This window comes from Phascolarctos cinereus, unplaced genomic scaffold (genome assembly GCF_003287225.1).
Source record: "Phascolarctos cinereus isolate Bilbo 61053 unplaced genomic scaffold, phaCin_HiC Scaffold_2;HRSCAF=192, whole genome shotgun sequence".
Lineage (NCBI taxonomy): Eukaryota > Metazoa > Chordata > Mammalia > Diprotodontia > Phascolarctidae > Phascolarctos > Phascolarctos cinereus.
This window is the reverse complement of record NW_027555625.1, coordinates 541,679-566,834: the sequence shown is the minus strand read 5'-3', so window position 1 is coordinate 566,834 and position 25,156 is coordinate 541,679. Positions and strand designations below refer to the sequence as shown.

Here is a 25,156-nt window from a genome sequence, read left to right as displayed (position 1 = left end):
CCCCTCCCAGCTCCTCCTGGGTACGCCAGGCGGTGGGAGGGTTCTTTAGGGGCGGATGGAGAGTCTGAGGTCACTGTGGGCAGTGTGCAAAAGCGCGGAGTCTGGAGAGTGGCAAATGTGTGGGCTGGGCGGGGCGGGGGTGCAGAAAGAACGTTCGGCGTAAGACGACCAGAAAAAAAGATGGGAAGCGGGGCTGGGTGAGGAAGGGCTCCTGGAGGCCATAGGAAGCCCCTGGAGTTTATTGAGCAGGGCCTCTCCCCACTCCTACCCCAGTCGGCTCTGGGTGACCAAGGCCTGCCCCAGGGCCTGGCTGCGAGAGAGGATGGGAGGGGCAGACCCGAGGCCCCTGAAGCTGGGTCCAGGGCAGTCCCCCTCCCCCTCCTTTACCCAGGGATTACTTTGTATTGCTTTGTATCCGCCTGCCCCCGCCCCCACTGGAACAGAAGCCCCTTGGGGCCAGGAGCCCGGATCTTTTTCAGGCCCAACAGAAAATAACACAGAAGGGGCCCCTGCCCCCCCCCTCCCCTTACAGCTGCACAGGAGGAGCCCCTGCTCCCCCCCACAGGAGGGCTCCCTGCTTCCCCCCTCCCTCACAAGCACACAGGAGGGGCCCATGCCCCCCATGCTTCCCAGCCTTGCCCTCCCGGAGACAGCAGTAGCAGCCCCCCACCCCACCCCAGCTCTCTGCCGGGAAAGCTCTTGGAGGCAAGAAGGCACCAGGCCGGTGGCTGGGGGACCAGCATGGTTTATTGTGCTCAGGGCACTGGCGTCACCTCCAAGACAATCTTGCCCAAGTTCTTATTCTGTTCCATATACACGTGGGCCTCTGCCACCTGCTTCAGGGGGAAGACTGTGTCCACCACAGGCCTCAGCGACCCCGGCTCATCCTGGGCAAAGTGAGGCAGGATCTGCTGGGTGAAGGCCGCCACCAGCTCTGCTTTGTACTGACCGGGTGGAAGACATGAAAGCGTGGTATGACTCGAGGCCAGAAGGCTCCTGCCACCTTCTGCTGCCTCAGTTTTGTCACCCATGAGATGGGCACTGGATGGCTTACATTCTGAGGGAGGGCCCGTGCCCAGGTTGCTTCAGGTCCCCGATGCCTTGGTGACCATAAGCAGGCACCACAGCCCAGCACTTTCCCCATTCCCGAGATTGTCTGGAGGCGGAGCAAACCTTTGTAAGGGCGGACTGTTAAAGTTGAATGGTACTGAGCACCAGTGAGCCCCTGCCCCTGTCTCTATAGGGCGCCAAGGCCCATAGCACACACCACTGACCCGCAGCTCAGCTCCCTACAGATCCCCCAACCCTTCGCTCTGACAGGTTGCTGAGGAGCTGGTGGGGTTCTTTGGGGGATGCCTAGGCTATGAAGTGCATTCATTCTAGGAAGAGGGTCTCAGGTAGCTGTAGGGATTCAGGTGGCAGGCTGGCCTTGAAGAACATGAGGCCCTGAGTCCCAGGCTCCAAGGGTCACCTCCTTGGTCCTTCAGGACAGAAAGCCACCACTGGGGCCCTCCCCCCTCTCCCAGACTCTCTCCTGCCCTGCCCAGGACTTGCCTTCTTGTCCCGGGATCTCAGCAGGCTTGTGAGGAGGCTCCCTCGCTTGGTCAGAAGCTTGGAGAGAAGCTCCCCATGGACCTCTGCCCCCCCCAGCAGGCCGTACAGCACCCAGCGGCCATCCAGGGCCAGGCACGCCACATTCTTCTCCCAGTAGGACCCGCCTACACAGTCTAGAATCACGTTGGCTCCAGCACCTGGGGAGGGGGCACAGGGTGGGCATCCTGACTTGGGCTGAAGGGATACTCAGTCCCCGGCAGCAGCTGCCCTGGAAGGCCCAGGAGAGCAGCCAGAAGAGACAGCATGCATCTCTCCACACTGGCCTGACTGTAGCCCCTGACATCTGCCTCCAGGAGCTGACGTGGGTGGCCTTTGTGGATGCTTCCCCCAGAGTAGCTGAGGACAGCCTACAGCCAGGCCAGAATAGCTGAGGCTCCCAAGGCAGGGATGGTGCTGACCCTGGACTGTCCACACCTCAGTAACCTTCTAGTGGAAGTAGGGACTAAGCTGTGAGAGTGCTGAGGGTCCCCAGCTACTCTGTGACTCAGTGGTTTGCCTCAGAGAGGCACATGTCCCAGCAGCCCACCTGATGACCAGCCTTTCACTCCAAACTTACCTCAGCCAGCTCTTGGACCATAGACATAGAGTCTATCTCCAGGACAGGGCCCCAAGTCTCGCCAAAGCTCATGCTCCCTCTGCTCAAAGAGCTTTTATGGAGGGAGTGGGAGGATGGATGGATGAATGTTTAGAAAGAAGCCAAGAAAAAAGACATGCATGCATGCATGCATACCCCCAGCTAGCACCAGCTCCAGGCCTTGGCAGCCTGGGGTTGGAACCCTCAGATGGGTTTCAGGCCTATGAGGCTGCTCCTGGGAACACCTTTGGATGGGTATCAAAGCCTGGCCAGGGGACCATAGTGCCACGAGTGTCTGAGCCCTTAACCTGGCTGTGGAACCTCAGCTTCCCCTCTTTGGCCACAACTGCAACTCCTGCTCAGTAGCCCTGGAAGGGCAAGGAAGCTTCTTACCCTTAGTAAACTCTAGTGTTGCAGCTGAAAAATCTCCTTCCTTGTAGTTGAAGCCAGCAGCAGCCCCAAGCTTTTCCACTGCCTTAATTTTGTCCAGAGACCCAGCGGTGACCAGAGGAATGGCTCCAGCCTGGCGGGCCAACTGAACAGCAGCTGTGCCCACACCACTCGATCCAGCATGTATCAACACTGTCTCCCCAGCTTTAACTTGGCCTATAACAAATGATCATTGAAGCAGATCCCAGCTTGCATCTCCAAGGCAGCATCAGGGCCCCAGACTCCTGCTACCTCTCTGACTTCACCTTCAATGCCTATGGAAAGTTTGTCTTCATTGATGCGTCCCTTACACCCGGCAAAGTCAGAATCTTAGAGAAACAGCACAGCAAGCAATTGGTTACTTACCTAACCTAGGGGTTAAAGAGCCCCTCCCCCCATTAACGTACATGTTGTCTCGCCAATAAAATGGAAGCTGTTATGATATCCATTTTACAAATGAGGAAGCTGAGGCAGGCAGAGGTTAATGACTTGCCCAGGGTCACACAGCTAGTAAGTGTCAGAAGCTAGATTTGAACTCAGGTCTTCCCGAGCTCTAATCACTGCACTGCCCCTAGCTAGCCTTGGGCAAACCCCAAAGAGGTCTGTTGTGTTCCTGGGATATGTATCCAAGTCATTATTTAAAAAAGAATACTTCCTGTGACTGGCAAAAGGGATGCTTACTATCCATTCCTGGTGATTGGTATGGGTATCGTGCCAGCACTTAGGGGGAAGCTAACAGGCAGGGTCAACCAAGACCTAAGAAAGGGAAAGCCTAAGCTAGGAGAGGGTACAGGTGATGTTTTCATTACTGTTACCCATTGAAGGCAGGGACTTGGAAGGAAAGAGAAGACTTAAGAAGAGAATGGCTGGTCAAGAAGATGGTGGCTGAGGATGGGATTTGGATTTCTAGGTGGGGAACCTGCAGCCTGAAGGCTACATGTGGCCCTCTTGGTCCTCAGGTATGGCCTTTTGACCGAGTCCAAGTTTTACAGAACAAATCCTTTTATGAAGGAGATTTGTTCTGTGAAGTTTGGATTCAGTCAAATGGCCACACTTGAGGACCTAGACAGTCATATGTGGCCTTGAGACCATAGGTTCCCCACCTCTGTTCTAGACTATGACTCAACCTTGAGAAATTACAAGCTCATAGCCAGGGATAGAGTGGATAAGTGGATAAGCGAACAGGTGGATAAGAATAGATTTGGGCATAGCAGGGTAGAGCCAAGATGATGGAGTAAAAGCAAGGACTCACTTGAGCTCTCCCCCAAATCCCTCCAAATATCTATAAAAATGACTCTATGCAAATTCTAGATTAGCAGAACCCACAAAAAGAAAGAATGAAACAAATTTCCAGCCCAAGACAACACGGATGGTCAATGGGAAAGGTCTGTTGTGCCAGGCTGGGGCAGGAGCGCAGTCTAGCATGGGCCACTGTGCCACAAACTGGGCCCCAGCAAACCTGGAGCAGGCCTCAGAGGACTGAATCACTGGCAGCTATGGCAGTTTCCAGACTTCTCAACCCACAAATGCCAAAGACAACTTAGAAGGTCAGTAGGAAAGGTCTGTCAGACCTGGGTGAGGGAGGTGCGCAGTGTAGTCCAGAGGCAGCAACAGTTGCAGTGCCTGTTTCCAGAGGTCTCATTTCACAGACAGTAAGGGGACTAAATAACTGATCAGAAGGAGATTACAGGGGTCTCTTTGCTAGCACTGAGGCAGAACTCTGTTGATTTGCCCATACTGGGATCTGGGCCACAGTCCTGGGTAGCAGTCCTGGGCAAGGAGGAGCACTGGTATACCAGAGCTTGTGGCAGCAGTGCAGAGGGAACCCTACTCACAGTTCCAAGGCAGAAAAGAGTGCTTGTGGTCACTCACTGACCAGAGCACAGGCGAGGAGAGGAGTAAACACTTCTCCTTAGATCATACCACTTTGGAAGAACTGAAAACTTACAGGTCCCTAGAAGTATCTCTGAAAACAGCTGCACAAAACCCTTGAAGCTTGGGACAGTACATCCTCCACACTGGAAACAAACAAAGAGTTAAAAGTTTTAACAAAGAGCTAAAAAGTCAAGTAATTGGCTGGGAAAATGAGCAAACAGTAGGAAAAAACCCTCAGACTATAGACTCTTACTTTGGTGACAAGGAAGATCAAAACATACAATCAGAAGAAGACAGCAAGGTCAAAGCTCCTACATCCAAAGCCTCTAAGAAAAATATGAAACAGTCCCAGGCCATGGAAAAGCTCAAAAAGGATTTTGAAAAACAAGTAAGGGAAGTAGAGGAAAAACTGGGAAGAGAAATGAGAGTGATGCAAGAAAATCATGAAAAACAAGTCAACAGCTTACTAAAGGAGACCCAAAAAAATACTGAAGAAAATAACACCATAAAAATAGGCTAGAACAAATGGCAAAAGAGGTCCAAAAAGCCAATGAGGAGAAGAATGCCTTAAAAAGCAGAGTTGGCCAAATGGAAAAGGAGGTCCAAAAACTCACTGAAGAAAATAAGTCCTTGAAAATTAGAAAGGAGCAAATGGAAGCTAATGACTCTGAGAAATCAAGAAATTATAAGACAAAACCAAAAGAATGAAAAAATAGAAGACAATGTGAAAACAACTGACCTGGAAAATAGATCCAGAAGAGAGAATTTAAAAATTATTGGACTACTTGAAAGCCATGATAAAAAATAAAGAATCTGGACATCATCTTTTAAGAAATTATCCAGATATTCTAGAACCAGAAGGTAAAATAGAAATTGAAAGAATCCACTGATTACCTTCTGAAAGAGATCCCCAAAAGACAACTCCCAGGAATATTATAGCCAAATTCCAGAGTTCCTAGGTCAAGGGAAAAGGGTTACAAGTAGCCAGAAAGAAACAATTCAAGGATTGTGGAAACACAATCAGGATAACACAAGATTTAGCAGCTTCTACATTAAGGGATCAGAGGACTTGGGATATGATATTCTAGAGGTCAAAGGAGCTAGGATTACAATCAAGAATCACCTACCTGGCAAAACTGAGTATAATCCTTCAGAGGAAAAAATGGATATTCAACGAAATAGAGGACTTTCAAGCATTCTTAATGAAAAAACCAGAGCTGAATAGAAAACTTGACTTTCAAATACAAGACTCAAGAGAAGCATGAAAAGGTAAACAGGAAAGAGAAATCATAAGGGACTTATTAAAGTTGAACTGTTTACATTCCTACATGGAAAGATGATATTTGTAACTCATGAGACCTTTCTCAGTATTAGGATAGTTAGAGGGAATATCTATATATAGACAGAGGGCACAGGGTGAGTTGAATATGAAAGGATGACATCTAAAAAAATAAAATTAAGGGGTGAGAGAGGAATGTACTAGGAGAAGGAGAGAGGGAGAGGTAGAATGGGGTAAATTATCTCACATAAAAGAGGCAAGAAAAAGCTTTTATAGTGGAGGGGAAGAGGCAAGGGGGAATGAGTGAACTTTACTCTCATTGGATTTGACTTAAGGAAGGAATAACAGACACACTCAATGGGGTATAGAAATCTATCTAACCCTACACGAAAACAGGTAGGAAGGGGATAAGGGGGGGTGGTGATAGGACAGTACATTGGGAGAGAGAGAGTAATCAGAAGCAAACACTTTTGAGGAGGACAGGGTGAAAGGAGAGAATGGAATAAATGGGGGGGGGGATAGAATGGAGGGAAATAGTTTTTCACAACATGATTATTATGGAAGCTCTACATGACTATATGTGTATAACCTGTATCGAATTGCTTGTCTTCTCAATGAGAGTGGGTGGGGAGGGAGAAAGGGAGAGAATTTGGAACTCAAAATTTTAAAAACGAATGTTAAGAATTGTTTTTATATGCAGCTAGAAAATAAGATACACAGGCAATGGGGTATAGAAATCTATCCCGCCCTACAGGAAAATAGAAGGGGAAGGGAATGAGAAAAGTGGGGGAGGTGATAGAAGGGAGGGCAGATTGGGGGAAGGGATATTCAGAATGCATGCCATCTTGGGGTGGGGGGAAGGGGCGAGATGGGGAGAAAATGTGGAACTCAAAATCTTGTGGAAGTGAATGTTGAAAACTAAAAATGAATAAATTGGGAAAAAAGAGATTTGCCCAGTATCTTGCAAAACTAATTTTTAAAAAGCTTTCAATTTAAAAGGAAGGAGGAGAAAATAACATCTGTGCACACACATGCACACACACATGTATGTGCACATGCACATACACACACATCTTTTATGCTGGCCGTCACAGCCTTGCTTGCAAAGCAGGGTCAGTAATGGTTGAGATACTGGGAAGTTCACAGGAAACAAAATTCGAGAAATGAGAGGCCTGAAATTGCTCTAAATGGAGTGAACTGAAGAGCATGGCATGAGGTGAAGGAGCTCAAGATGAGTACGAGGTGATGAGGAAAGCCGCGGATGGTCCAAAGCAGCATTGGGCTGCTCGGTTCCTACTCTTCTTGTTTTCTCTGTCAAGAAGACTGCCAGGGACATGCTGTGTGGTTGGGGGTCAGGCACTGTTTCATCTCCCTGTCTCTGAGGTTTCCATCTCCTCCCTTCTCCCCCCACCCCACCTTAATCTGACTCTCCAGCATGAGTCCTCCTCTGGGCTGGTTGTGAGGCTCCTCCTGGCTCTTCTCAAGTGCTGTGCTCCCTACCCCTTGTATAGCCTCCAAACTCTGGCCCCACTTCCTCCAGGACGCTCTCTTTTTCTATCCACACAGGTGGGGTGGGTAAACTGAGCCATCCACAGCAGCATCACTGGGGAAGCACAGGCAGAGATCACAATCTGGGTCCTAGCACACACACACCCAAGGCTGCTCATTCAACCTGTCCCTGAACAGGAATCTTCTGGAGGGGGTGCTACTGCCTCCTGAGGTGGGCTATTCCACTGTGGGACAGCCATCTTTCTCAGAAGCCAGTTACAATTTGAACCCCACAAACAGCTGTTGGGAATATAACTTCACAAAGGGTGGGGGTTGGGGGGACCCACAAGGCTCCCAGAGCTTGTTGGTGGCTACAACTCTGTCCCCAGGCTCAGGAGAAGATGCAGAAACCTAACCTTGCTTTCTCACCTATGACATGGAGCAGCTGGAAGGCTGTGAGCCAGGCCTCAGGGATGGCTGCTGCCTGGATCAGAGTCAGCCCCTTGGGAACAGGCATGAGGTGACCTTCAGGGACCGTAACATACTCTGCCTGGCCCCCCCCAGCAAGCAGAGCCATTGCTGAGTGCCCTGCTTTCCATGGCCCCTGGCAGCCAGGGCCAACTGTAACCACGTGGCCAGATGCCTCCAGGCCCAGGATGTTGCTGGCTCCAGGGGGCGGGCTGTACTGGCCCCAGCGCTGTGGACAGAGAATGTAAAAGCATCAGAGGAGGTGTTTCGCCCCCTCCCTGGCCAGGTCATGTACAGAGGGGACCAGAAGTGACTGTCAAATTGAGGTGACAGGGATCTCTCAAAGCATTGAGTCCAACTCCTTCATTTTACAAGTAGAGAAACTGAGGCCCAAACTGAGCCAATGACAGGACTGGTATAGAGTCTGGGCTTCCCAGGGAGCAGAAAGTGAGCCTTTCCCAGAATCCCTCTAGAACAGAGGCCCTGGCCCCCCATCCCTGACCAGACATAAGGACAGAAACAGATCAGGAGTCAGCTTCTGGCCTCCATGTCACCCTGGCTAGAGAAGCTGACAGTAATTGAGTGTTTGTGATGGAATGGGAAGGGGGTTCAATTTTTCCTCAGAAGACCTAGATTTAAATCCTATCAAGGCCACTTAGGGTGGGGCCCTACCTAAGCCCCTCTTCCTCTCTCAGCTTCCCTTCCTCACCTAGGAAACTGAAAATCCTAAACTCTCTACCTGGCAAGGTGATTGTCTAAAAACATACCAGTTCCCACTGCCCGGGGCAGGGTAGCAACTAAAGCCCTGAGTGTCATACCCAAGCCCCTGCCAGAGCCTGCAGCCTGCCGGTTCATACCTGCAACACATCTGCCCTGTTCAAAGCACTGGCAGCCACCTTCAGGAGGACTTCTCCTGGGCCTGGCTCAGGCTTGGCCACCTCTTTCAGGTAAAGGTTTTCAGGGCCCCCAGGCTGGTCAAAGTGCACTGCTAACATGATCCTCTGCTCTCACCACCGGCGCATGGAAAACATAAGCAGGTGGAGGTAGAGAAAGACAGAACATTGGAGAGAGCGAGACCAGACAGCAATGTAGACAAAAAGAATGGGGGAGGGGATGCTCTTCTCTCTTCTTTCTCCCCTCCCCGAAGGGCTCAACCCTGGTCCAACAACCAGTCGTTCCTTCTATAACACAATCGAGCCCTTCCTACGGGTCAAGCTTGTGCTGTCCTGGGAAAACAGGGACAAAAGCATTTTAAATTGTCAGCCCACTCATCCAGGGAGGCTGGCTCAGGGTCCCCCAGGTTCCCAGCTTGCAAAGCACCCACACCATCTGCCTCCCACCCCCTAGTTTGTGGCTCACATGGAATCCTTTGCCTGGGCAGCCAGTCAGCCAGTCAACACACATTTGGTAAGCACTTGGTATGGGCCAGGCACCCTGCTGAACCCTGAAGAGGCAGGCTGTCCAAGGCCAAGGAGGGGAAGGAAGGCTGATGAGCCTGAGGCTGCCCCTAGTCCGAGGCAGTCACGGCCCCAGAGTCAGCCCCTACCCCAGAAAGGACAAAAGCTGATGACTCCAGAGCAAAGGGAGGGGGCTCCACATTGTCAGTCTTCCATTGGGCTGCCAGAAGTCCTTTTCTGGCAAGGAGCTCAGCGTTAGAGTGATTGCAAACTCGGTATGAGTCAGCAATCTGACATGGCACCCCAGAAAGCTCATGGGCTCTTGGATTGAGTTTAGATGGAACAGGAAGGGAATGGCCCCCATGCCTGCTGCCCTGGTTTGGCCACACTGGGAGTGCGGTGCTCAGCTCTGGGCTGCACAGCTTATCAAAGCCTCGAAAAGCATTAAAGTGTCCTCGGAAGGACAACTAGGAGGGCAAAGGGCCTTGAATTCATGTCATATTAGGCTATGGTGGAAGGAACTGCATGTTTAGTCTGCAGAAGAAAAGATTCTGGTGGTAACTGCTCAACTTGTGGGAAAGGGTTAGACTTCTCTTGTTTGGTCCCAAAGGGGGAAAACTAGGAGGAATGGGAGGGGGAGAGGATGAGAGAGAGAGAGAGAGAGAGAGAGAGAGAGAGAGAGAGGAGAGAGAGACAGAGAGAGAGAGACAGAGAGAGAGAGAGAGAGAGAGAGAGAGAGAGAGAGAGAGAGAGACAGAGGACAGAGAGAGACAGAGAGAGAGAGAGAGACAGAGAGAGAGAGAGAGAGAGACAGAGAGACAGAGAGAGAGAGAGAGAGAGAGACAGAGACAGAGACAGAGAGAGACAGAGAGAGACAGAGAGAGAGACAGAGAGAGAGAGAGAGACAGAGACAGAGACAGAGACAGAGAGAGACAGAGACAGAGAGAGACAGAGAGAGAGACAGAGAGAGAGACAGAGAGAGAGAGAGAGAGAGAGAGAGAGACAGAATACTTCACAACTTCAAAAGGGCTTGTTCAAAGTGAGTGTAAAGCCATGGGACAGATGGTCAAAGTGCATAAAGGATTAGCCTTTGGAATTACCAGAAGAATGAATCCAGACATCAAGAATAGTGGGAGATGCCCCATAGCTTTAGCAGAAGGTGATTGAGCCAGCCAAAAGATAAATGGCAAGAAAAATACCAGGGCTAACCAGAATATTTTAAACTCACTCGATTCAGTGAGAAATAAAGCCCCGGAACAATCCAACACGCTTTTAAGCCAAGAAATGCTCGACCCTCTGAATGTCCCATAGTCATCACTAGTGGAACAGTCTGCCAGGTGTCTGAGCCCCCACTGCCTCCTCCCCCCAGCTCCGGCTCTAGGTGTACGGAAGAGCCCGGGACCTCCCTGCAGAGCCTGAGGCCGGGGCGGGGGGCACTACCAGCATGACCTAGGATACTCTCGCAGAGCCTGGAGCCGTCTCCAGTGCAAGGCTACTGCTCGATAATTAAAGTGCTTCAATCTCATCCGGAGTCGTAAGTGTCCACCAAGTACCCCGGTAGACAGCTAGCTAACTGGCGTGGGGACAGGATGCCCAGCTAGGGGAAAGGGAACGGGCTGACCCCAGGGGCCGACCCAGGGCGTGGCCGCTGCCGGCGTGGGTCCAGCACTTGAGTCAGGCAGACCCACCCAGAACTCCTGGCAGCTGAAGGTGGAGAAGGCAGTGGGGCGGGGGTGCGATGAAAGGGATCTTAGAGGCATCTCGTGCCACCCCCTCCACGAAGGGAACAAGTCCCACCTAAGCTAAGGACTTCTGGGGAGGCACGTCCCCATCCCGGGTGCTGAGGGGCTACTGGAGGGGGCTAAACGGCGGGGGGCCTCCAGAGTGCCTCCCGCTGTGGCCTCCCTTTCCCCACTTGGCCTCTCCCGGAATCTTCTCTTAGCTCGCTACCCTAGCAGCTCCTACCTGTGTGGACCCGGACGCGGACGTGTGGCCAAAGGCAGAGAGCAGGCACAGACTGGGGGGGCGCAGGGTGCTCCGGGCAGGGAAGCTAGGCGTGCCCGCTGGACCTGGGGGGTTGGGGTTGGGGTGGAGAGGAGGCGGGGGAGGCCGCCTTCTTCTCTGGTTCTGCTCCGCCTCTGACTCCGCCTCGGCCTAGAGGAACTGACCCGGAAAGCTCCCCTACCAGCTTCGCCCTACCCTCCTTCCAACTAGCCGAGACTTCAATTCCACCGACACTGACTGGTCTGCCCTCGAACCTCAGATCCCCGCCGCCACTCTAGCTCCGCGGCCAGTCTTGCCCTTCGAGAGCTGCCAGGCCCCAGGGCGGGGCTGAGACGGTCCTCCGAACCTGGAGGTCAGGGTAGTGAGGCAGCCCTCCCCACCGACTCCTAGACGGCGTGAGGCTTTGCTGGATAGCTCCACCCTCCTGGTGGCCGAATCTCGAAATCAGCCTAAAAAGGAATTTACTCTCTCTCCCCCCAAGCCCCTGCCCTACGACTTCTCTGTCGCTGAAGAGGGCTCCGCTGTCCTCCCAGTCCCTCAGGCCAACAGCCTGTCATTCGGGACTCCAGTCTCACCCATTCCCCAACCGGCCCCAATCCTCTCCGATATCCCCTGGGGCGTATGGGGCGCTCAAGGGGACTAGCGCCTCGTGTGAAGGCTGTTCATCCACTTTCGGCATCCACCTAATTCACCCAATTGTCACCTGCGGCTCCAAGAAGCTGCAGCGTGTGCATCGGCCACATCTACACTCAGGTAAACAATGGCCAAACTAGGTTAAGTGTAACCAAAGGGCCTCAGACCCCTCGGTGAGTTAGTGGGGTGTCTACCCCAAACACGTGAATTTTTTCCCTGGCAGAACGGGCAGATAACAATTTATTCCAACGGCTGTGAAGGGGCTGAAGCAGGTGCTGGGGAGCACTGAGGCCTTGGTCTTCTTTGAGGCCTCTCATAGGGAGGAGAGGGTGATGGGGAAAGGAGATTTATACAAGAGATGTCATGAAGGTGGAGATGACAAGATCCAACAATGAGGATGTAGCCCCGGGGATTAGGAGGCAGGTAGTGACAAGCCAGTTCAGAAATGGGGAGGGTTCTAGGAGAAAGATCATGAGTTCTGTACAGAGCATCCAGTTTGCGAGATCTACCAGCTGGACTAGAGCTTAGGACTGAGACTGGGTTATCCAGAAGATCCATACATTTGGTACCTATCTGCATGGGGTCCATGGGGACTTACGGGGTCACCAAAAGAGAGGGTAAAGGGAGATGAGGAGAGAACCAAGAACAGAACCTTGGGGGACACTCATGCAAAAGGGGCGGCAGATGGAAAAGGGACTGGGAAGAAACGATCACAAGCAAGAGTACTGACTCCAAACAGTTTCCACACACGTCTTTAAGAACAGCTGAATTTCGAGCTAGGTCATGGAGTCCAGGCATCTCCTGCACAGATCACAATCCTGAGCCTCAGAGATTAAGCCACTGGCCAGCGAAGGTTACAAGCATTTACTAAGCGCCCACCACAAGCAAGATGCTGGCCTGGACAGCGTGGCCGAGGGACGGAAGGCCTCAGAACTGGACACGTCTGCCCGGTGTCACCCAGCCCCGAGGACCTCCAAGGAAGGGGAGCTGACCACTGCACACATCAGCCTCACCGCAACATTCCTGGCTGGCTGTCTTCTGATGTCCTGAACCCCAGGGAGCTGAGGCAGGATGGGGACCAGTCCCTGCCCCCAGGGAGTTTACCTCAGAAGGAGCAGAGCAGCCCCCTGCCCTCTGAGAAGACCATGGACAGTACCACCCAGGTGGTACCAGCACTTAAACCCTGATGCTGTGAGTGAGAAAGAGACAACTACACCTGGCCTCCAGCCTTGTACCCGAGAGGCAGCCCTGTGAAGGTAGCAGGGAATGCCGAGATCAGGCAGACTGGGTTCGTGGTCCTACCTCAGACACTCACTCGTCCTGACCCTCAGTTTCTTCATCTATAAAAGGATAACAGCACCTACCTCACAGGATTCTGGATCTCCCTCCTCCCCACAATCCTGAGTGAGTCAATTCTGCCTTAAAACAGCCTTAGCTGAGCCTCAGAGCTCAAGGCAAATGGGAGCTATGACAAATGGGAAGGGAAGAGAGTGAGTACATATTAAGCATATCAATGAGCCTGGGCAATGTGGCTGCCTGTTGCTGGGCTATCTTGACCTCCCCAGAGGAGGAGCCTGGACATGGAAAGGAAGAAGGGATGGCCACGGGGGAAAAGGAGGAAAAAAAACCCTGGGAAGTGAAACAGAGGGAGAGGGGGGGAACTGGGAGCCTGGGACCTGGGAGGACAGGCAGCCTGGATCTGCCAGGAAATGGTCTGGGCCTCCTTTCCCAGTGTGTCTGTGTGTGTCCAGAGCAGAGGCTGATCCCCCCAGAGTGCCTACCTCAGTGCCAGAATTTCCTGCTCACTCCAGATCACCCACACGGGGCTTGAAGGAGTGCAGAGCTGGGAGGGCAACCCTGTTCGGCCCTCCTGCCCCTCGTCGGGCCTCGTTTTCCCCCACCCAGGGCTCCTCTCCAGGCTGCCGAGCAGTTCCCATCTGAGCCCAAGCAGCAGGCAGGCCGCTGGTGCCAAAGGTCCTGCTGCCCACAGTGAGGCAACACAGAAGATGAGGAAGAGGTTTATTTGGCTTTGAAGAAAGCCGAGAGCCGAGAGCCAAGATCTGAGGCCGGGGACCATGGAAAGGTCTCTGGGGTGACATCTCAGTGTGAAGGCTTGCTAACAACCACAGTTCCTATTTTCTCAAGGGTGGACAAGGGCCCTGGGGGCTGGCATTTGGACTCCTGGGGGCAATAAATCTGTCCCAAGGTTGGGTGACACATTTTGCCCTATGCCCCCACTACCCACCTAGTGGCCCTTCAGGTATAACCAAGGAGGGACAGTGTTCTGAGCAAAGCCTCTCACAGGAACAGCAGCAGCACCAGGAGGCCTGGGGAGACACCCTGAGGCCCAAAGTGCCCCAGAGGCTGGGCCAGAAAGCCCTGGAGGAATGGCCTTTTAGATTCCAACCCCAGGAAGAAAGAGCTTTTTCCTCTAGGCCTCCAGGCCCTCTGAACAGGCATCCAAGAATCTGTTCTTCAAGATAAAGGCTGCTTACTTCTTCAGGTTGGAGACTCTGACACTGACCCTGACCCTGGACAGTCTAAGAGCAGCCCTCACACAGTGTTTAACCTCAACTGTGACCCTGACCTTGGACAATCTAAGCTGCCAACCCTAATATCCTCCCTAATCCTGACCTTTAACCCTGGACAGTCTAAACTGTGAACCACATCACCAACCCTAACCCTGGCTCTGACCCCAACCCTGATCCTTAACCCCGGACAGCCTAGGATGTTAACAATAACTCTAACCCTACTTCTGACCCTCAACAGGACCTCTGCCCTAATCCAGACCCTGAGTGTGACTGTGACGCTGCATAGCCTAGTCCATTATTCATGACCCCAACCTTCCTCTCCAGAAATTTCTTGTTTTTTCTTAAAGACAGTTGAGGTTTTCAGAGTCTTCTGAGTGAATTAACTTCCCTTCTTCCTCAAGTAGTCACCTAGGAGAAAACAAGTGAGATGCTCTGACTTGTGGTCAGCTGGCCTCTGTCTCAGACCCTGCAGCTTAGCTCTGGACAGAAGCCTGGGACAGGTTCAGGTGCTGTCTCTGAGGATCACTAGGCTTGAGTAGCCTTTCTCTGAGGCTGGGACACTCAGAGGTGAGAGAGGAGACCTCTGTGGGGCTGAGGACAAGATGAAGGAAACAGGTAAAATCTGACTCATCCCCCAAGTCCCCAAAGTCAGCATCTGCTGGGCCACAGCAGCAGAGCCAGGCTCTGGAAGGGGCCCAGGCCCAAATCTCCATTGTTGGACCAGGCCCCGGGCTTTTATGACTCTGGGGACAGTTTGCCAAAACCACAGCTCTCTCCATTGCCTTCCCCTGCTCAAATCTTCCAGGGCTCCCCAGTGCCTTGCCTGTTTATCTTTTCTATGCTGCTGCTAGGCTGGGATGTCACCCCCTCTCCTTCCCCTCAGAGGCCATCTCCTTCCAAAGGCCTTTCCAGATTCTCCCCCACCCCGACTGTACACTCCTCTGGGAATGTCAAGAGGTGGGGAGGTGTGGAGGTGTGGGAAGCACATGTCCTGCAGATCAGCTGGGGGCAATGGACTGGCCTCTGTTCCCCTGGGGCAGCAGCCAGAAAGGGAAGTGAGAGTCCTGCTCTCCTCTGCCCTCATCGGGCCTCATCAAGAGGACTGTGGTTTAAGAAGGACACTGATAAACTAGAGGGGGGCCTAGATGGGAAAGGCCTAAAGTTCATGACCTCTCTATGAAGGGATTGGCCATGTTGAGCCTGGAGAAAATTCGGTGAGGGGGAGGATACCCCAAAGTATTTGTTGGGCTGTCATATGTGCTCCATGAGCCCAGCAGGCATGGGGTGAGTACGGAGGGGGTGAGCTCCCTATCATACAGCTCTTCAAGGCTGGACAATCCCTTATCAGGAAGCAGTAGAGACAGGTGGGGGTCGGGCTCAGTAGCCACTGAAGTCCCTCTTAGCTCTGGGATCCTGGGAAGCAGTGCCCCCCAGAAGCCTGCATACTCAGGGGGACACAGATCAGTAAATCCAGGGGGTGGTGAGGAGGGGAAGTATTCTAGGCTGGGGTGTGGCATGCAGGAAGATGGGGATGGCTGGGCCAAGGGCAGTGAAGGCACAGAGGCAGGCTAGGCACAGTCTCAACCACCTGGCTAGGAGGCCTCTGAAGGCCGCCGAGTGGAGGAAGGACAATGTGGTAGCCCAGTACTGGTGGACGATCTTGCCAAGCTGGAGTATCAGCCATTAGGAATGGGTCCCCGAGACGCATACACATCTTGGCCCGTGGGTCTCTTACCCAGTTTCTCAACAGCCTCCACGCACACGCTGGCATACATGTCCTCCTGATACGTGGCCACCACGAGGTAGAGATTGGTTTGAACAACCACCAGCCCCGTGTTGTTCTAGGGAGAAGCATAGGGAGGTACTGAAGAACTTGGGGGGATCAAAGCTACGTGTGGGAAAGAGGCAATTCTGAGCACACCGCCCCAGTTGCTGAGGTGGCACAGAGGAGAACACGTCCCCAAAGTGTGTGTGGGAGAAAGCATGGACTTTATTCTTGCTCTTATCTTTGAAATAACTCTATTTTTGTAAAGGTTAATTAAAGCTAAGTGATTAGTTACAGGGCACAGAGGCATGTGACCTATGGCACCTAACAGTGGGAGGGAACACGGCTGAAGGGGGCTGGGGTCAGGAGGCTCCAGACCCCTAACCTATATGCTCTAGCCCCACTCTGCAGGCCAGGCTTACATGTCCCCTCACGAGGAGTAGCTCAGGGGGCAGTTAAGTGGCATAGTGGATAGAGCACTGGCCCTGTAGTCAGGAGGACCTGAATACCTCAGGTGGGCACAGCTGCCAGCCTACTTCTAGCCTTAATGGTCCTCATAGCCATTAACCAAGGAAGCAGCTGCTATGGAGAAGTAGCTATCTCCACTAATCGTTAACCAACTGCCCCACACAGGACAGACAAGCCAGCCTCCCTGAAGCAGCAAACAGGGTGCTCTGAGAGAGAAGAAAGCACACCTGGACCACCACCTCCCCTCACAGCCCTGGTCCCTGAACCCAAGAGCCCTGAGAATGCCCAGGCTTCCCTCCCAGTGCCCACAGCCATCCTCCTGGGACCTGCTCCTGCGGGGCTCTAACCACAGCTCCTCAAAGTCACCAAAATCCTTGGCCCTGCTCCAAGGCTCAATCAGTGAAGAGGCCTGACCCGCAGCTTTGCCTCTACAGTAATCCTGACCTGTGTCCTGCCACTGGGCCCCGAAGACTCTGGGGTAGAGGGCGAGGCTGACAACTCTAGCAGCTCTGCCTCACTTCCACCCAAACACTTGCAAAAAGCAAGGCGTCACCCTCCTGATGTCACTGGTCCATGTGAGAATGAGGGCTGAACAGCCCCCTAAGGATAAAGCGTCAGTGCTAGGCAGCTGCAGCATCTGCCTGGATTCCGACCCCCATGTTTCTATGGCGCTCTCTCTCCCACGGTCACAGACTTCCCTTGTGGTCCCTAGGACAGAAAAGGCTGAAGCCAAAGCCCAAGGGCTCAGGGGCCATGTGGTTATTTCCCATCATTGATTTACCCAGATGTCAACAATGCCTGCTGTTGCAGCCAAAAGGGAAGGTAGAGCTGACCTGGGTCTTTTGGAAGCTCCTCCCAAGCACTGGTTAGCTAAGCTGAACCAGCTCCAGAAGGTCCAGAAGGACAGTCTCCCCTTACAGGCTGTCATGACTCGTCCATGGTCCTTGGTGGAGAGAGGCTGTGTCAGCCCAGCATGTACCCCACAGCCCAGGACTGCAAGTCTGCCATCCCCAGGCAGCGGCGCTCCACTCCCCTCTCTGGCTTCCTTCAAGTCCCTAGTGAAATCCACCTCCTCCAGGAAGCCCTCCCCACTGCCTCTTCATTCCACTGCCCTTGCTCTGTTCATTGTTGTCTATTTATCCTATTCTTGGCTTGCTTTCTATTTATCTGTTTCTGTTTGTCTCCCTCATTACAGTGTGGGCTCCTTGAGGGCTGTTCTTTGTCCTCCCAGGCTTAGCACAGTGCTAGGCGCACAGTAGGTGCTTCAGAAATGTTCAATGACTCATTGACTGACTGGCTGACTGGTTCTTCCCTCTTAGCTCCTGTCCACACTCAGGAACAGGCAGGAAACCCTCAGGCATGGGTCTAGCAAAGCCTGCACACAGATCCATATCCAAGACAGAGAAGGAAGCGACTCCAGCTTATAAGACCAAGAGCCATTCCCTAACACATACGTGGCCAAAGGGTATGGACAAGAAGAAACGCAAGCTATCAACAACCTTTTGAAAAAGAGGCTCCAAATCACTCATAATCAGAGATATGCCCATTAAAGCCCCTCTGAGGTTCCATCTCACACCCATCAGATTGGCCACGTGGACAACAAAGGACCACGGTGGAAGTCAGTGAGGCTATGGGAAAACCAGGCCATTGATACCCTGTTGGACCCGTGAACTGGTGCAGCTGTCCTGGAAAGCTGTTTGGAACTATGTCTCAAGAGTTACCAAACTGGGTGTTAAAGCTCCAAAGCATAATTTTGAGCACCACAGTTCCTGGGCGATAGCTCAAGGACAAGAGACAGAGGAAAGGAAGCCCTAAGAACAAGGGTATTTATAGCAGCTCTTTTCACAGGAGTCAGTCACAACCTGGAAACTGAGGGGGGAAGGGCCCATCAATTAAGGCACAGCTGATAAACTGATGGTGCATGAATGGGCTAGGGTACTAACGTGCCATGGCTCCAGAGAAACCTGGGAAGACCTGTATGAACTGAAGCAGAGGAAAGAAGCTGAACCAGGAGAACATTTTGTGAAATAAACACAAAACCAACCCTGAACCAGACAACTTTCAGAGCTGTGAAGACACACAACCCTCAGAAAGTGAAGAACTCTGCCCAGTCCAATGAGCACAAGATTCCCGAGCGCCAGTGATGAAGCCCACTGCCCATCTCCTGCCTGGGGGGGGGGGGGATGGACTCAGACTGCAACATACGTCTTTTGGACATGGCCGAGGGGGGAGTTTGTTTTGCCTGACTATGCATGGGAGGTTTTTGTTTTTCCTTTTTTTTCAGTAGGGATGGCAATAGAGTTTTCACCACCCCCAAAATAAAAGAAAGAAAAATGAAAAGAAAGTCATCATTGAAGCATTTTAAAATGCCCTGAACAGAGGAAGCAGAGACAAGCAGGACAGCTATGAAAGTTACAGGCTGAATTTCAAATGCACGCTTCCTCTTCTCACGTGTCATTTTGTCCCATGTTTGTTCAGTTCAAATTAAAGTACAAAGAAAATGCCTGGTAATCAAAGTTAGCAATGCCGAGATCAAACAGATCAAGGGACTCTCCTGGCTCCTGGATGAAGATGACCAGAAGACAAGCCACTCCCGGGGCTGGAATCAGGGAAAGAAACAATGACCATGTCCACACCCTGTGGCTAGATGTGCTCCACATGACAAGGTCAGGGTTTGGGGGTTGTTTTTGATGTGTCATTGTTTTTGCTGATTTTTTCCCCTTTATCTTTCCCTTTTTCTTTAAAAATCCTTTGTTATAAGGAATGGCTCTTTGGGACAGGAGAAGAGGAAGCATGCAGGGGAAATCTAGGTGATATAAAAGCAAAAGATATCAATAAAACATATTTTTAAAGAAGAAAAAAAGACTTTCCTCCCTGCCTGGAGTATTTGCTCTGCCTCTTCTCTGTTTTTAGTGGTGTGTCCATCTTGAATGTACTGTGGTGATGGTGTAAGATGGGGGTCCCAGCCCCTCCCCAAGGGCCCCTGCCTCTCAGCCACACACCTTCTTGGCATAAAGGGAGCGTTCATCTGCTCTGACACACTTGTAATCCTTCTCTCTGAAGTACAGCCCATCTCTTCGCACTTGAACAGGGTTCTTGGAGAATCCATTCACAAGCACACGGATGTCACTGGGTGATATCTGCAGTTGTTAGGTCAAAAGAAGGGAAAGGGAGAAGTGCTGATAAAGTACCTACTGTGGGCCAGGCACCGGCTAAGGGCTTTGCAAAGATTACCTCATTTAATCCTCACAACCACCCTGGGAGATAGGGGCTATTATGAATCCCATTGGACAGTTGAAGAAACTGAGGCAGACAGAGTTCAGTGACTTGCCCAGAGTCACACAGCTATTCAGTGTTTGGGGCCGGATTTGAACTACAGTCTTTCTGACTCCAGGCCCTGAACCCTGTGCAGCCTCAAAAGCTTCTCTGTTCTGGCACTAATCCTTCTCTGTGCCCAACCTTCTTTTCTTACATTAAACCCTGGTGAGGACACCAAGACAGTGCGTGCGTGTATCTTGATGATGGCGGCATTGTCCACGTGCTTCGTGCCCAGGAGGGACTCCAGCAACAGGTTCTGCACACTGCTCATTCTCACTCAGTCTGGCCTTTGTGAGATCTGTGAGCAAGTCAGGAAAAGGAATGGATTGAAAAAGCATCAATTAAACGCATACTGTGTGCAAAAGCAGCACACACCTTGCTGTCAAGAGGCTCATGGGCTAAGGGGGAGACTGTATTGTTGGCATGATGGATGATCACCCCCATTTTATGGGGGAGCACAATATCCCACCCAGCCAGGAGAAGGGGATGGCATGGGGAGATGAGAACACACACCACAGGCTATGGCTACGTGACTCCTACATGTCCTTCTCCAGAGAATCCCAGACCCTCTCTCATGCTTAGAGCACTTGGGATGACTGTCCCTCCCAGCTTTGAGGAGGGGACTCTCCCTGGGAGCCTCAGTGGGTCTCAAGTCCCCATGTCCTTCTCGAACATACGTGGCCCTTTCCACTTGTCTTCATATGTCCCACCTCGAGCCCCTGCCCTGTCCTGGGAGTCTGACGGCTCCTCAGTGTCATCTTCAATCATAGAGCCCAGTCCTCCCAATGAGTCCAACAGGACAGAGAACAGGGGGCGCCATTTCCTCCCCACTCCCAGAAGCACTGCTCCTTCAAGAAGCCACACGGACTTTATGGGGTAATGGGACCAGGACCCCTAAAAGGAAAAGACCATGTCTTTGAAAGCAGCCAAGTCCCTTAATTTTCTCATCCATTTCAGCAGCCCAGATCACTGAGGCCTCTACTCAAGGCACAGGGCCCACCCTAGCCCACCTAGCCCACCAATTAGCCTACTTGATATTCCTTTCAAGGCTGCACCTGGCCCACCCCAGACCACTTACCACTTCTTAATACCACCCAGATCCTTTCACTATCCCTTCTGTATATAAGCATCTGCACCAAGCTTCATTAGTTTTGTAGGTTCTCTAGGAACTTGGCCTGCCTCCATTTAAACTTTTCCACTTGACTGGAAGATGGTTTGAGTGTGTGAATTTGTTCCAGGCAACTCCCCCTTGCACCCTGACATTTCTGAGTTCCTAGCAAGCCCAAACCATGTCATCTCCATATTAGTCATGTTACAAAACAAAACATAGTCAAAAAAAAAAACCCATAAAAGCCAAGTGAAAAACTGTATGCTTTGATCAGCATTCAGAGTCCATCAGTTCTTTCTCTGGAGGTGGATAGCATTTTCCATCATGAGGCCTTTGAAACTGTCTTCAATTATTGTCTTGTTGAGAACAGCTAAATTATTCACAGCTGATCATTGCACAGCATGGCTGTTACTGTGCACAATGTTCTCCTGGTTCAGCTCACTTCACTCACTGTGCACCGTGCATCACGTAAGTCTTTCCAGGTTTTTCTGAAGTGCACCTGCTCATCATTTTTTAATAGCACAATAGTATTCCATCATATTCATGTACCACAACTTGTTCAGCCATTCCCCAACTGATGGGCATCCCCTCAATTTCCAATTCTTTGCCACCACAAAAAGAGCTGCTATGAATATTTTTGTACATTTCAGTCCTTTTCACTTTAAAAAAAAAATCTCTTTGGGACATAGACCTAGCACCAGTATTTCTGGATCAAAGGGTATGCACAGTTTTGTAGCCCTTTGGACACAGCTCCAAATTGCTCTTTAGAATGGCTGGATCAGTTCATGACTCCACCAAAAATGCATTGGTGTTCCAACTTCCCCACATCTTCTCCAACATTCATCATTTTCCTTTTCTGTCACATTAGCCAATATAATAGGTATGAGGTAGTACCTTGGCATTGTTTTAATTTGCATTTCTCTAATCAGTAGTGATTTAAAGCATTTTTTCATATGACTATAGACAGCTTTGGTTTCTTCATCTGAAAAGTACCTTTTCATATCAATTCGGGAATGACTTGTATTCTTATAAATTTGACTTAGTTCTCCATAAATTTTAGAAATAAGGCCTTTATGAGAGACACTTGCTGTGAAACCCCCCCCCCACATTTTCCTGCTTTCCCTCTAATTTTGACTGCATTGGTTTTGCTTGTGCAAAAACTTTTAAACTGAATATGATCAAAATTATCCATTTTATATCTCACAATGTTCTCTAGCTCTTATTTGGTCATAAATCCTTCCCTTATCCAGAGATCTGACAGGTGAACTATTCCATTGTCTCTGAATTTGCTTATGGTATCACCCTTTATGTCTAAATCATGTACCAATTTTGATCTCATCTTACTATATGGTGTAAGATGTTGCTCTATATCTAGGTTTTGCCATATTGTTTTCACAGCAATTTTTGTCAAATAGTGAGTCTTTTTGCCAAAAACCTTGGGTCTTTGGGTTTATGGAGCACCACATTACTATGGACATTGACTACTATGTCTTGGGTACCTAACTCATTCCACTGACCCACCACTCTGTTTCTTAGCCAGTACCAGACTGTTTTGATGACTGCCACTTTGGACTTCTGGGAGGCAAGATGACGGTGTAAACAGGAAATCACCTGAAATCTCCCATATTTACCTCCAAACAACCATAAAATAGCATCCCTAAATGAATTCTGGAACAGCAGAACTAGCAACAAGATGGGGTGAAACAATTTTCTAGCCCTGGAAACTTGGAAGGTTGGCAGGAAAGCTCTGACAAAAAGGGAGAACAGCCCAGGATAGGAAGCATCCCAGAAAGCCAGCAGCATGCCTCAGCAAGCCAGTGGGTGGCCCTGAGCATAGCACCAGGTGAATGGGCAGACGCCAGCACCAGGGACCCCCACATGTCTCAGCACAGAACAAGGGAAGCTGCAAGACCCCTGTGGCCTCCAGCAGTGTCAGCAACCCTCCACTCCCTCAGCACAGCACCAGGCATGAGGATCCCCTATATGCCTCAGGGTAGTAGCAGTGTAGCACCAAGCAAACAGCCAGGACCTGCAGCCCCCGCCACAAGAAGCTTGATACAGTGCCCCCTTCACCCTAGGAATTTAACATTATAAAGAAAGGAAAAAGGCTAGAAAGGATGAGCAAAAAAAAAAAAAAAGAATCTGACCATAGAAAGCTATTATAATGACAGGGAAGATCAAGACACAAATTTAGAAGAGGACAAGGTCAAAATACCCATGGGCAAAGCCCCAAAGAAAAATGGGAATGGGACTCAAGTCCAGAAAGAACTCATGGAAGAGTTTAAAAATCAAATAAGAGAGGGAGAAGAAAAATTGGGGAAATAAATGAGTGATACAAGAGAATCATGAAACAAGAGTCAAAAGCTTGGAAAAAGAAAATAACTCCTTAAAAAGTAGAATTGGCCAACATGTAAAAGAGGTACAAAAGCTCAATGAGGAAAATAATTCCTTAAAAATTAGAATTCAGCAAGTAGATGCTAATGACTCTATGAGACATCAAGAATCAATCAAACAAAATCAAAACGACAAAAAAAAGAAGAAGAAGAAGAAGAAAACGTAAAATACCTCATTGGAAAAACAACTGATCTGGAAAATAAATCCTGGAGAGATAGTGTCAGAATCACTGGACTACCTAAAGCCATAATCAAGCACATAATACTTCAAGAAATTATCAAAGAAAACTGCCCTGATATCCTAGAACTATGGGACAAGGTAGACATTGAAAGAATCCAACAATCACTTCTGGAAAGAGATCCCAAAAAGAAAAATCCCAGGAATGTTAACAGCCAAATTCCAGAACTTCCAGGTAATGAAAAAAAATATTGCAAGCAGCCAGAAAGAAGCAATTCAAATATTGGGGAGCCACAGTCAGGATTACACAGGACTTAGCAGCTGCAACATTAAAGGATCAGTGGTCATGGAATATAATACTGTGGAAGGCAAAGGTGCTAGGACTTCACCCCAGAATTACCTACTTGGCAAAACCAAACATAATTTTTTTTTTGGCAATTTGGTTTAAGTGACTTGCCCAGGGTCACACAACTAGTAAGCGTCAAGTGTTTGGTCTGAGGACTGATTTGAACTCTGGTCCTCCTGACTTCCGGGCCGGTGCTCTGTCCATTGCACCCCCTAGCTGTCCCCAAACATAATTCTTCAAGGGTAAAAATGGTCATTCAATGAAATGAAAGGCTTTCAAGCCTTCATGAGAAGACAAAAACAGTAGAACAAGAAATATTTTCAATATCAAGACTCAAGAGAAGCATAAAAAGGTAAAAAGGAAAGAGAAAACATAAGGGATTCAATAAGGTTAAACTGCTTACATTCCTACATGGGAAGATGATGCTTTGTAAATCTTAAGAACTGTATCACTAACAGTGCAGGTTAGGAGTGTGCATAAACAGAGAGTGTGGGTATAAGGTAAATTGGAGGGGATGCCATAAAAATTAAGGGGTGCGAAAGAGGCTATACTGGGAGCAGAAGGGAGGGAGAACACAGAAACCATATAATTATCTCAACAGCTGCTGAAAAAGCCTCTGACAAAATAGGCACTCATTCCTATGGAAAAACATTAGAGAGAACAGGAATAAAGGTAGCATTCCTTAAAATGATAAGTAGTATCTACCTAAAACCATCAGCAAGCATTATCTGTAATGGGGATAAACTAGAAGCCTTCCCAATAAGATCAGGGTGAAAGAAGGATGCCCATTATCACCACTATTGTTTCATGTTGTACTAGCAATGTTAACTAGAGCCATAAGAGAAGAAAAAGAAATTGAAGGAAATAGAATAGGCAATGAGGAAACAAAACTAACATTCTTTGCAGTATAGTATGACGATATGATATGACATGATATGATAGTATACTTAGAGAATCCTAGAGAATCAACCAAAAAACTACTTGAAATAATTAACAACTTTAACAAAGTTGCAGGCTACAAATTAAACTCACATAAATCATTAGCATTTCTATATATGACCAACAAAGTCCAGCAGCAAGAGACAGAAAGAGAAATTCTGTTTAAAATAACTTTAAACAATATAAAATACTTGGGAGTCTACCTGCCAAGACAAACCCAGGAACTATATGAACACAATTACAAAATATTTCTCACACAAATAAAGTCAGATTTGAGCAATTGGGAAAATAGTAATTGCTTTTACTTAGGCTGAGACAATATAACAAAAATGACAATTCTGCCTAAACT

The 25,156-nt window shown here is 49.9% G+C and overlaps 2 protein-coding genes and 1 long non-coding RNA gene across 9 annotated transcripts in view; 1 reads left to right on the top strand and 2 right to left on the bottom strand.

Moving 5' to 3' along the window:
- Window positions 1–729: 729 nt before the first annotated feature.
- TP53I3 (tumor protein p53 inducible protein 3) lies at window positions 730–11,213 on the bottom strand. 4 transcript variants are annotated; one of them, XM_078149209.1, is made up of 7 exons: window positions 11,090–11,213; window positions 9,087–9,184; window positions 8,585–8,728; window positions 7,689–7,956; window positions 1,555–1,751; window positions 1,055–1,156; window positions 730–944 (listed from the first exon to the last, which is right to left on the bottom strand). In XM_078149209.1, the coding sequence occupies exons 2-7, from the start codon at window positions 9,129–9,131 to the stop codon at window positions 756–758; spliced, it is 945 nt and encodes a 314-aa protein (XP_078005335.1). In that variant the 5' UTR covers window positions 9,132–9,184; window positions 11,090–11,213; the 3' UTR covers window positions 730–755. The 4 variants fall into 4 exon arrangements, with proteins under 4 accessions (XP_078005335.1, XP_020833669.1, XP_078005336.1 ...); XM_020978010.2 differs by lacking the exon at window positions 9,087–9,184 and adding an exon at window positions 2,582–2,794 and having other exon boundaries at window positions 11,090–11,203; XM_078149210.1 differs by lacking the exons at window positions 8,585–8,728; window positions 9,087–9,184 and adding an exon at window positions 2,582–2,794 and having other exon boundaries at window positions 11,090–11,202.
- A 1,862-nt stretch (window positions 11,214–13,075) lies between these two features.
- LOC144455718 (uncharacterized) lies at window positions 13,076–19,992 on the top strand. The gene is made up of 2 exons (XR_013484405.1): window positions 13,076–13,165; window positions 17,845–19,992. It is a non-coding gene; the product is annotated as an uncharacterized LOC144455718 (long non-coding RNA).
- The window catches only part of PFN4 (profilin family member 4), a 56,735-nt gene continuing 45,342 nt past the window's right edge, over window positions 13,764–25,156 (bottom strand). For all 4 annotated transcript variants that reach the window (XM_078149213.1, XM_078149212.1, XM_078149214.1 and 1 more), the window contains 4 exons: window positions 19,998–20,141; window positions 19,528–19,665; window positions 16,028–16,133; window positions 13,764–14,700 (listed from right to left, as the gene is read on the bottom strand). In XM_078149213.1, coding sequence (XP_078005339.1) covers window positions 14,672–14,700; window positions 16,028–16,133; window positions 19,528–19,665; window positions 19,998–20,114 — 390 coding nt within the window. In that variant the 5' untranslated portion in view covers window positions 20,115–20,141 and the 3' untranslated portion in view covers window positions 13,764–14,671. The remainder of the gene's footprint in view (window positions 14,701–16,027; window positions 16,134–19,527; window positions 19,666–19,997; window positions 20,142–25,156) is intronic.